We start from the raw sequence: 16,535 nt of genomic DNA on the forward strand, positions 1-16,535 counted from the left end.
ACGGGGGATTCTTTTCTTCACGTGGGTTTGCTGGGGCTGAGCTGGGAGCTCTGGAGGCCGGAGCTGCTCAGGGATGCTGGTTTGGGAGAAGCCAGGCTGGGGAGTGGAGCTGTGTGGGCTTGGCATCGCTCTGCGGTGGGGTGGCCTGGGGAGCTGGGGTGGATGGACACTGCGTGGAGCCTGGGCTGAGGCTCTCCCCTGTCACGAGTGGTGCACGGTCTCAGCAGGTCCCACAGGAGGCTGGGGGGCAGGAAGGCTGTCCTGGAGAGCGTGGGGGAAGGTCTCCCCAGGGTTTAGCTAGCGGCATGGAGAGGGCAGAGCAACTGATGGTGAAGTGCTGCTTCTCACCTCTGCGAATCTTGTTAAAGCCATCTGCAGGGGAAAAGAGAAGCCCCTGGGACATGAAGGTGCTGGCCTCGCATGGGGGGTCAGCTCTCCATGCAGGGACCGTGAGAGAGCTCGGTGGTGGCAGAAATGGCTGTGCCATCGTGGCCCTGCCCTGAAACAGAGACCGGGAGTGCAGAGCCCTGGGGCTGCTCCTGTGCGGCGCTTGGAGCAGCTCAGGAGGCCACGAGGACCCTCCGCTTCCTTCCCCTGCGCCCGTTAGAGCCAGACCCTCGCTCGCTGCGGGGGATATCTGCGCACAGCCCGGCTGTCAGGCCTCAGGAGGGGCTGCCAGCAAACCTGCCTGGTGCTGCGGGCTGCCCAGTGCCGTGTGAGAGCTCGGGGGTCCCCGTGCCCCTCGCAGCATCCCGGGCAGAGCCGTGCCTCAGCCCGGCTGCCCCCGCGCCAGCCGGGTCGCACCTTTGCAGCCCTGGGAGCCGCGGAGCAGCCAGCTCTCCAGATGCTTGGTTAAATTATATTTATTTTAAAAATTCTTGAATCTTCTTGGCAGGAAATAGCATTTCCCTAAAGAGATTTTTCTAGTGGGTGAGCAAGGCTGGCAGTCGGAATCAAGGATCCTTCCTGTCTTCCCAGCAGACTCTTTCGGGGCTGACATTGGCGCAGTCTTTGAAGTAAGAACTCGTCCTCCCCAGCCCGGGAGGAGCAGGAGCTCGCACATATGGTCCCTGGCGCCAGGCCACCACGTCTGGCTGTACCCGATGGTCGCTCCGGAGCAGACGGGGTCCTCCGAGGATGCCTGCCTACCTGGCACTGGCACGGGGACCCGCGGGTGCTTGGCGGTGACGTCCCTGCCCCGGGCTCCTCGGAGCTGGGTTTGCAGGAGGGGGACGCTGGCGGTGGGGTGCTCAGTGCTAGTCAGCACGGGAGGGAGCTAGCTGGGGAGCGGGTTTGCCTCTCAGTGATTTCAGAACAAAACATTTTAGAAACACCCTGGAAATGACTTTGCAGTGGTTCAGACCCAGCTCGGGAAGTGGGACCTGGGGGGAAAGTCGTCAGCGTCGTGTGTAGCCCATTTAACATCCCTGGGTCCCGCGTCCAAATAATTTGTCCCAAATAGCATTGAATTCATTTGATTTATTAATAATTAGATCTGAGCCATCCCACCAGATGTGATGCATGCACGCCGTGCTGAGGAGGCACATTTTCAGGACAAAACCTGGGGAAGAAGAAATGACCAGGGTCGGTCGGGGTCCGCTGTTCCCAACGCGTCGCACAGCACCCCTGAGGACCAAGGACTGCAGTGAGGGCCAGAGACTCCCCGCAGTGACCCAGCACCCTGCTGCAAAATGAGGCAAAATCCACCCCTCCTGGGTTAAAAGCGTGGGCCAGGGGAACCCAGGCATGGTCAGAGGCTGCTCTGCCTGGGGCTGCTCAGCCCAGCCCCGCAGCGAGGACCGGGCTGGGCCAGGCACCGTCCAGGGCTTACGGATCTCTGGGACGGGCAGGGAGTTACGTGACAGGGTCGGGGTCGCTTCTCCGGGTGAAATCTCGCTGCTTCCAGGAGCAGGTCAGGGGATGCCAAGCCCTGCGGTGGCTCTGTGCACGGTACCCATGGCCCTCAGAGCCGGGCGCATCCCCGCCTCGTGCACCGGGTGGGAGAGGTGGGCACGGCTGTGACAACAGCAACAAATCCTTCTAGTCACAGCATCGTCGGGAGCGCTCACAATTACGGGCTGAGGCTGTGGTGTGTGCTAAATATAGAGCCCTGGTCCTCGCACACTTACGGAGACAAATGATCTGATGAGCATCTTTCTGCTGAAATGTGAGCCCATTTATTAAGCTAAATGGACGGGAAATGCAAATGTTAGGTTACTTTTCAGCTATTTCCAAATAATGATTAAAGCCTTTTGGGACTGCTCATTAGGTGCATTTGCTGCGTGACTCCCATCCACTCCCTGGCGTGGATGGGGGATCCCCAGGAGGACGCCTGGTGCGCGGGGTGGATGGTGAGCACCAAGCCCTATGAGATACCCTGGTCTGGCTGCAGACCAGCCGAACAGCCCAGCCCCGGCTGGGGCCGGTGAGCCTTGGCCATGGCCGTGCTCCGTGCTCTGGTTCCCTGAGAGGCAGGTCCACTCCCAGGGCTGATGCAGGTGGAGCTGGGGCCCCCCACTACCCTGAGCAGTGACTCGTGGGACCCCTCCATCTTCCTCCTGCCTCACCCTCACCGCCTCTGAAAGGCGGGTGTAGTGAGGCGGGGGTTGGTCTCTTCTCCCAAGTAACCAGTGACAGGACGAGAGGCCATGGCCTCCAGTTCCATCAGGGGAGGTTTAGACTGGATATTAGGAAAAATTTCTTTACTGAGAGTTGTGAAGCACTGGACCAGGCTGCCCAGGGCAGTGGTGGGTCCCCATCCCTGGAGGGGTTCAAAACCCGTGTGGATGTGGCACTTTGGGGACATGGTTTAGCAGGCAGGGGGGTGTTGGGGTGACAGTTGGACTTCATGATCTCAGAGGTCTTTTCCAACCTGACTGATTCTACCCGCCTGCCCACATCCCCGGGTACTGCTCTGGGGAGGCCCCGGGTTCAGCAGGGAAGCAGACGTGGGGGAACTTGTGCCACAGAGGAGCGCCCAGCTCTGAAACGCTTCTCAAGCGAGCGGCTCTAGCTGCCTGCACCCGCGGTCCCAGGGCAGGGAGAAGGGCTCGGCGGTCGTGGGGGTCCCTCGGGCTCATGTGGGGCACAGACTGCTCCATCGCCGCTGAACAAGCAGCTCCTGTCTGCAACGAGCCCCCGGTGCTCGGAGCAGCATGGAGGGAGGGCTGCGGTGGGCAGTGCTCTGCCGGTGCTGCCTGTGTTTGGGGCTGGGACGTGTCTGCTCATGTGGCACCCCCCGGGACCCCACCTTCGCCCCACACCTCACAGCTCTCTGCCCCCGCCCAGGTGAAGAGCGTGAACCTGTCTGACGGCGAGGTGCTCTCCATCCGCGGCGTGGACGGCGATGCCCTGGTGGTCCTGGCCAACCAGACGCTGCTGGTGGAGGGCCAGGTGATCCGCAGCCCCACCAACACCATCTCCGTCTACTTCCGCACCTTCCAGGACGAGGTGGTGGGGACCTTCCAGCTCCACTACCAGGGTAGGTGCCTCCCGGCCACGGGCGAGCCAGGAGAGCTGGGTCGGGGCGTCAGCCCCACGGGGCTGCGGGGTGGCAGGGTGCCGGGCTGCCGTTCTGCTGCGTGCCCCTGCTCAGAGCATCGGCTGGGGTGGGTCGACAGCAGCCTGCGCTGTGCACAGAGCAGAGGGTCTGATGGGCACCGACGTCCCGGACCGCAGCACTGGCCGTGCTCCTCGCACCCACCTTGCCCCGCGGCCGTCCCCACGCAGCAGCTCTTCCCACCCAGACCCAGACTGCAAGTCTATTTTTTCCTTGCAGAGCGATGAAAAATAGATGAGTTCAAGCAAATTCTTTTCAAAATAGAAACTAGGTCTGGGCAAAAGCCGTAAGAGGTGGAGAAGGAGAAGCTGCTGGCAGCGGGGTGGTTTGCCGGTGCTCCGCGGCTGGCAGCGGGGTCTGTCCGTGGCACCGTGGGCACAGCCAGCACGGCCCCAGCACCCCCGCCCCGGCGGGGCGGCTCGGAGCAGACCAGCCCTGAGCTCCGAAATGCGTGTGCTTGTTCCAGTGTTTATGCTGAGCTGCAGCTTTCCGCGGAGACCCGACTTCGGAGACGTCACCGTGATGGATTTGCACTCGGGTGGAAGCGCCCATTTTCACTGTCACCTGGGCTACGAGCTGCAGGGTCCCCGGGTGCTCACGTGCATCAACGCGTCGAGGCCGCGCTGGAGCAGCCCAGAGCCCATCTGCTCAGGTACGCTCCTCGTTAGTGAAGCCTCAGCGCCAAGAAACACTGGGATCCCCCCCCCCCCAAAAAAAAATAGAGTTGCTTTCTTTGCACTGTGTTGAATGCGGTTGTGGGAGAGGGTGCAAGCAATGCCAGCTCTGTGCACAGTGCAGCCAGAGATGCTGCAGATTTTCCCATCAGTGGCAGCAGAATCCGCCCGCTAATTACAGAATCACAGAATCACAGAATAGTAGGGGTTGGAAGGGACCTCTGGGGTCACCCAGCCCAGCCCCCTGCCCAAGCAGGGTCACCCAGAGCAGGCTGCACAGCACCGCGGCCAGGCGGGGCTGGAATATCTCCAGAGAAGGAGACTCCACAGCCTCCCTGGGCAGCCTGGGCCAGGGCTCCGTCACCCTCAGAGGGAAGAAGTTCTTCCTCGGGTTCAGACGGAACTTCCTGTGCCTCAGTTTGTGCCCATTGCCCCTTGTCCTGTCGCTGGGCACCACTGGAAAGAGCTTGGCCCCATCCTCCTGACACCCACCCTTCAGATATTTGTAATATCTAATATTCAGATATTAGGCAGGTAAGGGAGGGGGAATTACAGACGTTACGTGTACTTGTGAGCGGGTGTGTGTGTACACGAAACAGAGCAAAGCCAAGCCGGGCGCGAGGTTCACGCGTTGACGGCCGCTGAGGAGAGCCGGGCGGGCATCCTCGGCGGGGTTCAGCCCCTCTGCGGTGCAGAAGCCCCGGGGGCAGACGGCTGCCCGCACCCTGCGCCCTGCCCCGTGTCTCAGCGTGGCTGTGCTCTGTCGGCAGCGCCCTGCGGCGGGACCGTCCACAATGCCACCATCGGCCGCGTCCTCTCGCCCAGCTACACGGGGAACCAGTCCAGCAGCATGTTCTGCATCTGGGCCATCGGGGCTCCCCCGGGCCAGAAGCTCCACCTGCACTTCGAGAAGCTCCTGCTGACCGAGAAGGACAGGTAAGGCTGCGGGAGAGCTGCGCTGAGCCCCTGTCCCTGCACGCCCGGGGCTGCGCGGAGCTTTGCTCTGCCCGGGGAGCGTTGCTGGGCTCTAAACACACCAAGGCTTGGAAGCTCCCAGCTGGTCTCTGCTCTCCCACCTTGCACCCCTTGCCCTCCGGGTGCCCGGGCTGTGGGTGAGCTGGGAGGCAGCACCGACCCCAGCTCGGGGTGCAGCATGCAGGAGGCTGCCAGCCAGAGGACAGTGGGCACGGGGGTAGAGGAGGGTCCTGGTTTGGGAGTCCGAGCGCTCAGGAGGCAAAGCAGGGCTTGGAACGGAAAGAGCTGCACGAGGCAGGCGCAGAGCAGCAGCCCCTGCTCCCCTGCGCGTCGTGCGGGGGGACCGTGCGGGCGTCCTGATCCCGCGGGCTGCGGGGTGACGCGGGGAGCTCGGTCGCACCCGTCCTCGCCTCCCCATAGACACCCAGCACTGCTCGTCCCCGCGGCGCAAGGACCTGCGGGTCCCGCGCTGTCCGCATCCGGAACGCGACGCACGGGCTTTTTGCTGATGCTTGTGTTTAAACAGCATTAACATTCAGTCTGGGAACAGGCAGTAAAGCAGGTTTACGGCCTGTAATAAAATCAAAGAATAAAGCCCCTCTTTACGACACTGTAAAAGAGACTTATCTGGTTGGTGAATTTTTGTTTGCATAATTTCCTTGAAATGCCATAGTCCGGGGGCGCTGGGGGAGGAGGAGAGGCCGGGTGACGCTCCGGAGGGGCACGGGGGCACCTCTCCCATGTAACGTGCCGTGTCCTCCCGTGCAGGATGGTGGTCTACAGCGGGGACACGAACCAGTCCGCCGTCCTCTACGACTCGCTGCGCGCCGACAGCGTGCCCTTCGAGGGGGTGATCAGCGACGGCTCCTCCATCCGCATCGACTTCCTCGCGGAGGAGCCGGCGGCCGCCACGGCTTTCAACATACGCTTCGAAGGTGACGTGGTCTGGCTTCGGTACCCCTGAGAGCAGCAGGCCGGCCTCAGCCGACGCTCCCGGGCCTCGGGACGCTCGGGCAGTTGACAGCGATGCGGCTGCAGGAAGGGTCTCGGCTGCCCCTGGCTCCGGCAGACGCGGTGCTCCGCTGTGCCACTGTCCCCGTGTTGCTGTCGGCACGCAGGGCGACCCGAACCTCGCCTGGGGCTGGAGCCGCTTTGGGGGAGATGTTTGCCTAGCAAGAAACAGGAAAAGAAGTAGGGAAATCCCATTTACTCCAACAGAAAAGTTTGCTGGTGAGCTGAGTGTCCATGGGCCACGTCCATGCCTGCCTCCAGGATGGGGCCCCTCCGAACCCAGGCTGGGAATGCCATGGGTGCCATGGGGACCACACAGCCTGCGGTGACCGTCACCACCAAAGGCCCAGTCTGTCCCCGCCTCTGTCTGTCAGCTCACACAGATTTGCTCCCGTTGTCCTTTAAGCACATCCTGCTGCCGGGATGGGTCCCGCGGGAGCCGGCGCCTCTGAGCGAGCTCCGTGTCGCGCAGCAATCCCGGGGGAGATCGCCCAGCAAATACAGCGACCGGCAGCGCAGCGAGGGGTTACTGGTGCTGACACACGATGGAAGCGGGGCTTGGTTAAGCCCGCATGGCTCGGGACAGATGAACTCTTGCTGATCCTAATTGCCTGTAAAATACGCCATGGAAGAGGCCCCCCCGTGCACGGCGGGGATGGAGGGATGGGTTTCTAGCTGGGGAGAGCAGCAGAGCCCGGGGCTCGTCTGGCGAACCCCCAGAGCGGAGGGGGTGCGGAGCAGGGGAAGGCAGAGCTCCCCCGAGCCGGCCCCATGCCCCTACGGCTGACGGGGGGTTTCTCTTCCAGCCTTCGAGCGGGGCCACTGCTACGAGCCCTACATCCAGAACGGGAACTTCACCACCTCCGACCCCACCTACAACCTGGGGACCACCGTGGAGTTCACGTGCGACCCCGGGCACTCCCTGGAGCAGGGCCCCGCCGTCATCGAGTGCGTCAACATGCGGGACCCGTACTGGAACGACACGGAGCCGCTGTGCCGAGGTCGGTCCCCGCGCCGCGGGGCAATGCTGGGCCGTGGGCATGAGCACCCCCGGGCCCCCGGCTGAGCCCTGCCTGCCTCTCGCTCCGCAGCCATGTGCGGGGGGGAGCTGACGGCCGTGGCTGGGGTGATCCTGTCGCCCAACTGGCCGGAGCCCTACGCAGAGGGGGAGGACTGCATCTGGAGGGTCCACGTTGGCGAGGAGAAGCGGCTCTTCCTGGACATCCAGCTGTGAGTAGCCCAGGACCCCGGTGCGTGTCTCTGCCCCGCCAGTGCTCAGCCCGCTTCGCTGCAGCATCCCGGCTCCCCCCGCCCCACGGACCTGCGCCAGCTCCCTGTTCTCCCTCTTGGAGCTTCCTAATCCCCTACGATGTACTCGGCACCCAGCGAGGTCCAGGGCAGCACGGGGTGCTGCTCCCCGGGTTCGAAGCGCTGTTACACCATCCGTGGCAGCAGTTAATTGCTCCTGAGATGGCTGCCGGACTCCTCCGGAGCAAAGCTGCAGGGAGCGATGCAGCGTGCGGCCACGCGCAGCTCGGGGTGACACGCAGCTCCGTCACCAGCTGGTTCATACGGGGCCAGGAAAGCCTGGGGACATCCATCAGCTGGAAACCTCAGCTCAGCCCGTGGGCTGAGCGGGATACAGGCAGTACTGGGATGCCTAAGCGAGGGCGAGGGGTGGGTGGGGGGGCTCTGCCCAGCCCTCCCTCCTGCACCCTGCCTTCCTTCTCTGGTGGGACCACCACGTCTTCACAAGACGCCTCAGTGCCCCTCCTGACTGCCAGCCCGCTCCGGTGCCGTGCGGTGCCACGGCGCAGAGAGCTGCGGGGAGCGGAGCAGAGCCGCCCGGCGAGGCCCCCGCCGCTGCTGCCCAGGCACGGGCAGGCACCGCAGCCCTCGCCGCGCGAGCCACGGGTCCGAGGGGTGCGGGATCGGTGCCGGGCTCGGAGCCCTTGGCGTGGTCGTGCTGCCGGTGCACGGGGAATCTCCTTCAGTGCGATTTTGGGATTTCAAGTGGAGGGCGTGTTACAAGTGGGGGCTTAGGGTCAGAAAGGTTTTAAAGCTTTCTGTAAAATCATGAGTCGGAGCTCTCTGTGCTCCTCTCTGGGCTTTGTGGGTGCTCGGGCTGAGCAGAACTGGGAGGCCGAGCGATTTGAAGTCATCAAACATAAATGTCACCGAGAAAATCATGTTTGACAGAAAGCAGAGATTTACTACAAATGTCAGCTCGCCATGGGGATTACCCGGGCGCCTTCCAAGAGCGTTCTTCATAAAGCGGCTGGGGGAGACTCGGGCGTCTCCAGACAGGGCCGAACGCGAGGGGCCGACGTGCAGGGCGGGGGTCCCGCGGTGACCGAGCACGTCCCGGGCCCACAGGCACGGTGCACGCGCAGCCGGCCGAGCCCTGCCCGCGTGCGGGAGTCCGGGCTGCGCTGGGAAAGTGACTTCGGCCTCCAGCCTGAGGAAGACTCCTCCTGCGGGGCTGGGAGCATCCCCCCGGCCCTCTGCCCGGTGGGGAAGGGGAGGACGTGGTGCCCCTGTCCCAGCCCCCTGTGCTGGCCGTGCTCCCGGCAGGATGGGGCAGGGGGCGCGATGTCTGTGCCCACCCTGGGGGTTCGCCCACCTTGGGGGTTCACCCACCAGCACCCAGCAGGCTGCAGAGGTGGGAGAAGCCCCCCGGCAGCCCCGCAGCCGTGCTTCCCCCAGGGATGCGGGATGCTCATCCATCGCTGCCCTTCGCTTGGCAGCGGGAGGAGAGAAGAGACCACCCCCCTCCCTGTGCCCCCCCCCCGCTCGCGGGGCAGCCCCTTCCCTCCTGCAAGCGCAGGCTGCCGCAGCGGGGCTGGCCCCGGCCCCGCACCAGCCCCGCAGCAGCCCCGGCGGAGCCGTCCGCGGGCCGCCACCGCTCTCTGCTGGCCGCGGGGACTGGGAGGGGGCGGTTCGGCTCCGGAGCTGCGGGGGGACCCGGCCCAGCCGGGATGGGGACGGGGGTGAGACCGGGATGGGGATGGGGATGGGACAGGGCAGGGATGGGGATGGGGACGGGACAGGGATGGGGATGGGACAGGGACAGGGGTGTAACAGGGATGGGGATGGGACAGGGATGGGGAAGGGGATGGGAATGGGGACCGGACAGGGTTGGGGATGAGACAGGGATGAGGATGGAACAGGTACAGGGATGGGGACAGGATAGGGATGGGGATGAGAATGGGATAGGGATTGGGATGGGATAGGGACTGGGATGGGGACAGGATGCCAGGGCAGGTCGTCACCCTGCTGCTCCTTGACCTCAGCACCCTTGTGTCCTGCCCGGGCTCCCTGCTCTCTGACCAAGCTCTCCTTTCCAGCCTGAACCTCACCAACAGTGACATCCTCACCATTTACGACGGGGACGAGCTCACCGCCCGCATCCTGGGGCAGTACGTCGGCAGCAGCGGTCCCCAGAAGCTCTACTCCTCCAGCCCTGACCTCACCATCCAGTTCCACTCGGACCCTGCCGGGCTCATCTTCGGGAAGGGGCAGGGATTCATCATGAACTACATAGGTAGGGAGAGCAGGGTGCTGGATGCGTCCCCTGCCTCGCCGGCGCAGCGCAGCTGGGGACCGTGACACGCAGCTGGACCAGGTTGTCCAGGTGCCAGGTTTGGAAGCGGGGCCAACTGCTGTGACCCCAGCACGCTGCACCCCACCAAGCTCCTGCAGAAACCCCCAGCCCCGCTGCGGGTCTCTGGGTCAGTCAGTTCTGGGGTGTCCCCGTGCCTGTCCCCTCTCCCAGGCGGTGGCATTTTCAGTCCTTGTTCTCCCCAGTCTGGCCCAGTGCAACTGCGGGGCTGAAAAGGGAAAGAAATTGCTGGAAATCGGGATGTGGGATCTCCCCCCACGCACATGCTCTGAGGCGTGAAGCTGGCGGAACCGAGACCCCGCAGCGAGGTGTCCTGGTAGGAGGGGTGCTGGAGCCAGTCCCCGGGCGGGACCCTGAGGTGGACGTGCCCAGCTCCGGAGAGGCTCAGACTGGGCTACGAGGATGAGGAGGGGACTGGAGCATCTCTCCTGCGAGGAGAGGCTGAGGGAGCTGGGCTTGTTCAGCCTGGAGAAGAGAAGGCTGAGAGGGGACCTTAGAAATGCCTACAAATACCTGCAGGGTGGGGGTCAGGAGGACGGGGCCAGACTCTTTCCAGTGGTGCCCAGCGACAGGACAAGGGGCAACGGGCACAAACTGAAGCTGAGGAAGCTCCAGCTGAACCCGAGGAAGAACTTCTTCCCTCTGAGGGTGACGGAGCCCTGGCCCAGGCTGCCCAGGGAGGCTGTGGAGTCTCCTTCTCTGGAGATATTCCAGCCCCGCCTGGCCACGGTGCTGTGCAGCCTGCTCTGGGTGACCCTGCTTGGGCAGGGGGCTGGGCTGGGTGACCCACAGAGGTCCCTGCAACCCTTGCCATGCTGGGATTCTGTGATTCTGTGTCTGGAGATGTCTGGTCGCCTCGTCCTTGGGTGCTGCCCCACCTGCCAGGCTGGTGCCCGAGGAAGGGACAAGGACTGAGAAGGGCACTGCTTCCCCACGGCGGCCTGCCCCCCCCGCCTGGCTTCCCCCCGCAGACCTCTTCCGAGCGTGGTTCCTCTCGGCTGCTGACAGCCCCGGCTGCGAGGGTCGGAGAGCGAGCCGCCATGCAGCTCACCTGCGAGGCTGCCGGTCCCTCCTCGGCGCGCTGCGGCAGCCGTGCCGGGCTGAGCCGCGGGCACAGCGCGCGGGGGTCGCGGGGTGGGCAGAGCGGGGCAGAAACCCCTCGCCGGAGCAAGCCAGCCCTGCCGCAGCCACGGCACCTGCCCTGCTCCTCTCCTGAGCCTGCAGCCGGAGCCGAGCCCGGTGTTCCCAGGGTGCTCCGTTCGTCCTGGCCCCGGTGCAGACGCTGCCCCGTTCTCCTCAGCGCAGCCAGGGCTGGGGCTGGGGGGCTTCGCAGACCCCCCCGGTTGTCGCAGCACTGCGGGTTCGCTCCCGGCGTGCAGTGACCGACCCTCACACGCCGAGACGAGAGCGGGATTTATTAGGGAGTTGTACAAGTTCGGATGAAGCTAGCGCACCCGACTCGCGACAGGCGTCGCTCCTTGCCCCGTTTCTCACGGGTCTGTTCCACCCCTGGCGCGGCCCCACGCCGCCCATGGGTTACAGCATTAGCGTAATGCTTGGTCAGCATTTTTCACACTGCGCGTATTCAGTGAGGAAGGGGCTGGGGGTGTTTCCCCCGGGGGTGTGATTTTTAGTGTTATGATGTGTTATAAAGAAGGACAGGTTACTTTCAGACGCTCGTTTCCAACCAGAAGCAGCCAAAGCCAGCTAAGCGCTAACAAGCTGTCTTCTCCGGGTGTTCTCACCTCCTCCGAGGGCAGCTCCTGGATTTGGAGGTAGCACCACCTCTCCTTCTACGCAAAAACAACAAACTCCCTTTACCCTAATCACACAAAGGCCTTTATGCAGAACACCAGCTCTTTTAATTACGTTAGGGTCCCTGTGACAGCCCTGCTGCCCGGCTGCCCTGTCCCTCTGCCCAGGGCTGCTCCGGGTGTGGTGCCCGGGGCCGGAGAGCGGGCAGCGAGGGACCCCCGTGTGCCCGTGGCCAGCGGCTCCGAGCGGGCTGTGCCGCGGGGTCCCGCTCGGCCGGTGACAGCCGGCATCTCCCTCGGCCGCAGAGGTGTCCCGCAACGACTCCTGCTCCGACCTGCCCGAGATCCAGAACGGCTGGAAGACCACGTCGCACACGGAGCTGGTGCGAGGGGCCAAGATCACCTACCAGTGCGACCCGGGCTACGACATCGTGGGGAGCGACACCCTCACCTGCCAGTGGGACCTCAGCTGGAGCAGCGACCCCCCCTTCTGCGAAAAGAGTGAGTGCCCCGAGCAAAGCTGCTGCCCCGTGGCCCCACCGCCTCGTGCCCGCCGCCGGTGCCCGCCGCCGGTGCCCGCCGCCGCGCCGGGGTCCCCGCTCAGACGGGCTCTTCTCCCCAGTCATGTACTGCACGGACCCGGGGGAGGTGGAGCACTCGACGCGCCTCATCTCCGACCCGGTGCTGCTGGTGGGGACCACCATCCAGTACACCTGCAACCCCGGCTTCGTGCTGGAGGGCAGCTCGCTGCTGACCTGCTACAGCCGCGAGACGGGGACGCCCATCTGGACCTCGCGGCTCCCGCACTGCGTCTGTGAGTCTGGGCGGGTTCTCCTGCTCTCCCGCAGCTCCGCTCCTCTGCTCGGGGGGTGGCCGGGAAGCCCTTTCCTGCGGACAAGACCCTCCCCGGCTGTGCGGGGTGGTGCGGGGCTTTGAGCTGCTTGAAAGCGGGGTGGGGTGAGACCTCGGGTGCGTCCCTGCTGCCTCCCCAGCTCCTGCTCTCCCTCGGCAGCCCCAGCCCTGGGGCTCACCCCGGGACGTGTTGCCTTTCAGCCGAGGAGTCGCTGGCCTGCGATAACCCAGGACTGCCGGAAAACGGCTACCAAATCCTCTACAAGCGCCTCTACTTGCCGGGAGAGTCCCTGACCTTCATGTGCTACGAGGGCTTTGAACTCATGGGGGAGGTCACCATCAAATGCATCCTGGGCCAGCCGTCCCACTGGAGTGGACCCCTGCCCATCTGCAAAGGTAACGGCGGGGGGGCGGGGGGGCAGCCGGCGCCTCTGTCCCCAGCCCAGGGCAGCCTGGGGACCTTCGTCTGGCTGCGGACCCCGGCGGCTCTCTAGCCAGGAGCTAAGCTCATCCGAGACCTGGGTGCTTTTCTGGGTTGGTGCTGAGCCTCCGGGAAACCCTCCGGGCGCTGGTCTAGATGAGGCCTGGGTTTGGTGCGCTGTCTGGGCACGGGACAACCCACCCGCTGCCACGGAGCTGCAGGGGTAAATTGGTCTTAGTTACTAATTTACAGGACTACGTGGCGGCCTCGTCCCCTGGGCAGCGGGGCTCCCTGGAGGGTACCACCACCCCGGCAGAGCCCTCCTGCCGGCTGCTCACTTGCCCATTCGCTCACAGAGGCCGAGAGCTTGTTAAAAACCAAAAGTTTTCAGCGCAGATTGGGTCCAAGCGGGCAGGGAGACCCTGGGCCAGGGCTCCCCATGCAGCCAACGGCTACCAGCACCCAGTCAAACCCAGTTATGCACCAGTAACTCTCCATTTCTCTTCCAGTGAATCAAGACAGCTTTGAACACGCTCTGGAAGGTGAGTGGCACGCGTGTGCGGGATGAGCCTGCGTGGAGCCCGGGAGGAGGGAGCGGAGAAGCAGCGGCAGAGAGGGGTTCGCAAGGCACTGCCAAATGCCCTCGTAACGGATCTTGTCCTTTTAGTAGCAGAAGCGGCTGCGGAGACATCGCTCGAGGGGGGAAATATGGCCCTCGCCATCTTCATCCCAGTGCTGATCATCTCCTTGCTGCTGGGAGGAGCCTACGTCTATCTCACAAGGTGGGGCGAGTGGCCGGGCTGGGGGACGCGGCTCAGCATCGCCCTCGCTGCCCACGCGGGCACGGTCCTGGGGAGCCCGCTTCGGGGTCCCTGGGGAGCTGGGATGGGGGGGGACATGGGGGGCCAGGGCTGGCCGTGCTTTGCCCCAGGGTCGTGCCGTGCAGCCCCGTGACTCTCACGTTGCCCCGCAGGTGCCGGTACTACTCCAGCCTCCGCCTGCCCCTCATGTACTCCCACCCCTACAGCCAGATCACGGTGGAGACGGAGTTCGACAACCCGATCTACGAGACAGGGGTGAGCCCCGCTGCGCCCGCTCCTCCCCGGGGACCACCCTGCCGCGGGAGCGCGGGTTTGGCCGGGTCCGCAGCTCCACGAGGGGTCCAGCCGTGCCGGTGCGGGAGTGCCGAGCGCCGGGGTGGGATGCTCCGTCCCCGTCCGTCGCTGCCGAGGGGCTGGGTGGGCTCCGGCAGGCGGCGGAGGGGGCTGCGGGGTCTGGGCAGGGAGGGCACCCGCTTCCCCGGGAGCCAAACAGCACCCGGGGCCTCTCTCGGCGCCTGGAGTGGGGAGATCGTCCTGAAACGCGGCTGCTGCCCTCAACTGGCTTCTCCTTCTGCTCAGGAGACACGAGAATACGAAGTCTCGATATAAGGACACGGCGAGAGAGCCTCCAGCTGCGGACTTCATGTGCTCGCATAGAACCTCCTCAGTAACTAATCCAGAGACCACGCCGAGTTTGGTCGGACCCCTGGACCCGCCGTTGTCTTTCCTTTTGCCTCTTTATTGAAGATTTTACTGTTTTCTTCACTGTATTTATTCTATTTAAACTGCGATAGGTGCGCTGCAGAGCCCCGGGCGCAGGCAGCAGCGGGAGCCGGGGCAGAGCCGGGTCCCGGCGCGGCTGGGGCGGTGCGGGGGCACCCGCTGTGCCCCCCAGCCCACAGCAGCGTGCCCCCCAGCACTGCCTACACACACGCAGGGGGATTTTTTTGCGATTCTGATGTTGTCAAAAATTAAAAACATCTCCATTGCAAGAGCCTGCGGTTGATTGCGGGGAGCTGAGGTAGGTGCAGGGTTCGCGGCGGGGTCCCCCTCGCCCCGAGCGGGAGCCACGGCCGGGGGTCGGGGGCTCGTGTGCCAGCGGCGCGGGGACCCTCGCCGCGGGGAAGCGGAGCGCGGCTCAGGAAAGCTGCCGGCCGGCACGGAGCCCCGCTCGCCACGCCGGGGAGCAGGGGACGGCCTGGCACGCACGCGGCACAGCCTGCTGCCTCTTCCCGCTTCGCTTTGGGTGCCGGGGAGGCAGCGAGCCAGGAGCCACCGCTCGACGGAGAAGCATCACCCGGTGACCCCCCAGCAGCCGCTGCCCGGGCGCTGCCGAAGCCTCCCCGGGCGCCGGGAGCGGAGCAGCCAGCGCCGCTTCGCTCGCGCCAGTCGCTCCTCGTTACTCACGACTCGTTAGTGCCCTTGCCAGGGGAGCTCCGGTCCCGCTAGCGGCTCCCATGCCCCCCGGTAGCATCTCAGGGTAAGCAGGAGGGAAGGGGCTCCCTGGCACCGACCCCGCCGGATGCCGAGCTCCCCTGTGCCGGGCACGGTGCCGGGCAGGGGTCGGGCAGCGCAGCCCACCCAGCGCCTCCCGCCCAGACCCCCGTGGACCCGCAGCCCCCACCCAAATCCCCCGGGGTTGGCACCTTGCTGGAGCTCACGGCTGGGCAGGAGACGGAGAGGGGCAGGGGATGAAGGTGTATGGAGGGGTCTTGGGGGGGAGGAAAGGCAGGCAGGCAGCGCGGCCGGGCTCCGGCGTGGAGACCAGCCCTGGGGGGAGCAGAACAGGCAGAACTCAGCCCACCAAAGCTGGTCCCACCGCGGGCGAACCCCAGTTCGAGCCTCAGCATCCCCTGTGCTCCCTCGCTGCCTTCACCCCTGCCAGAGCCGGACACCGGCAGGGCTGCTCCCCGTCCGTGGGGACCCCCAAAGGGCCGTCTCCTCCCCAGGCCCCCCCGTCGCCAGCCCCCCAGCCAGGCCCCCGGGAAGGCAGCGAAGACGTGTCCTTGGCTGCTGTCTGTCTTCTGTCCTTGCAGAACGGCAGTTGTAGCCACGGGAGGCTGGTTTAGTTTCGGGACGGTCAGTGCATCTCTGCAGTGTACAGCTGAGACTTCATTTTTTTTCCTTTAAAAACAACGAATGTGTGTTTGTAATTTGTAAAGGTTAAAAAAAAAAAAAGAAAAAAAAGAAAAAAATGTGCCAAAAATGTACTAAGCATTTCATTTCCCTTCATACATGTCTGTTTTTATAAGAACAATGTGAAAATTGCTGGGATTAAATATTTTTGAACATGATAAAGTACTTCCGTGGGAAGCTGTAGCATTCGGTATAACCTCCACACAAATTGTTCTGTATTTTTACACGTCTGGAATTCAGTTTGCAGGGACTCGGAGTGCAGGTCTGGCCTCCCGCACGGGCGCGGGGGCTGCAGCGGTGCGAGCGAGGGTCCGCGCCCAGCACGTCGCACGCCTCGCTGCGGGACGCTGGCCCCATGCCTCCGGCCCAGCTCCCAGCGCGGTTCCCAGGGGCCAGATCCTGCCCCGGAGCAGCCCCGTCGTGTCCGCTCGCTCCCGCGGGACGGAGCCTGCCGGGACACGGGGTGGGCTGGCAGGGCCCTGGGGACAGCTCTGCTCCACGGGATGCTCCGTGGGAGCCAGCACCGGTGCCCCCGCACCCTCCGGAGCCCAGCCTCGCCCCTTCCCCGAGCATCGCCCGTGCCAGCCCAGCCTCAGCCGTGCCTCGTGGGCTGCGCGGGGGTCTGGGTCCTGCCCAGGCACCGGGACCCCGCCGGAGAGCTGCCGGCCGTGTCACCGAGGATGCGCAGAAGGTTTGGGGGAGTCCCGCCA

General features: G+C 64.7%; 1 protein-coding gene across 2 annotated transcripts in view; it reads left to right on the top strand.

Moving 5' to 3' along the window:
• The window catches only part of SEZ6L (seizure related 6 homolog like), a 50,547-nt gene extending 34,564 nt beyond the window's left edge, over positions 1-15,983 (top strand). The window contains exons 4-17 of one of the 2 annotated variants that reach the window (XM_075434802.1): positions 3,289-3,481; positions 4,026-4,211; positions 5,004-5,169; positions 5,977-6,143; positions 7,026-7,220; positions 7,311-7,449; positions 9,567-9,763; positions 11,902-12,096; positions 12,218-12,409; positions 12,649-12,843; positions 13,378-13,410; positions 13,536-13,650; positions 13,842-13,944; positions 14,269-15,983. In XM_075434802.1, the coding sequence (XP_075290917.1) occupies positions 3,289-3,481; positions 4,026-4,211; positions 5,004-5,169; positions 5,977-6,143; positions 7,026-7,220; positions 7,311-7,449; positions 9,567-9,763; positions 11,902-12,096; positions 12,218-12,409; positions 12,649-12,843; positions 13,378-13,410; positions 13,536-13,650; positions 13,842-13,944; positions 14,269-14,298 (2,106 nt within the window). In that variant the 3' untranslated portion in view covers positions 14,299-15,983. The remainder of the gene's footprint in view (positions 1-3,288; positions 3,482-4,025; positions 4,212-5,003; positions 5,170-5,976; positions 6,144-7,025; positions 7,221-7,310; positions 7,450-9,566; positions 9,764-11,901; positions 12,097-12,217; positions 12,410-12,648; positions 12,844-13,377; positions 13,411-13,535; positions 13,651-13,841; positions 13,945-14,268) is intronic. The other variant, XM_075434803.1, reaches the window with a different exon arrangement.
• The last annotated feature ends 552 nt before the right edge of the window (positions 15,984-16,535 follow it).

The sequence above is a fragment of the Opisthocomus hoazin genome, chromosome 13 (genome assembly GCF_030867145.1).
Source record: "Opisthocomus hoazin isolate bOpiHoa1 chromosome 13, bOpiHoa1.hap1, whole genome shotgun sequence".
NCBI lineage: Eukaryota > Metazoa > Chordata > Aves > Opisthocomiformes > Opisthocomidae > Opisthocomus > Opisthocomus hoazin.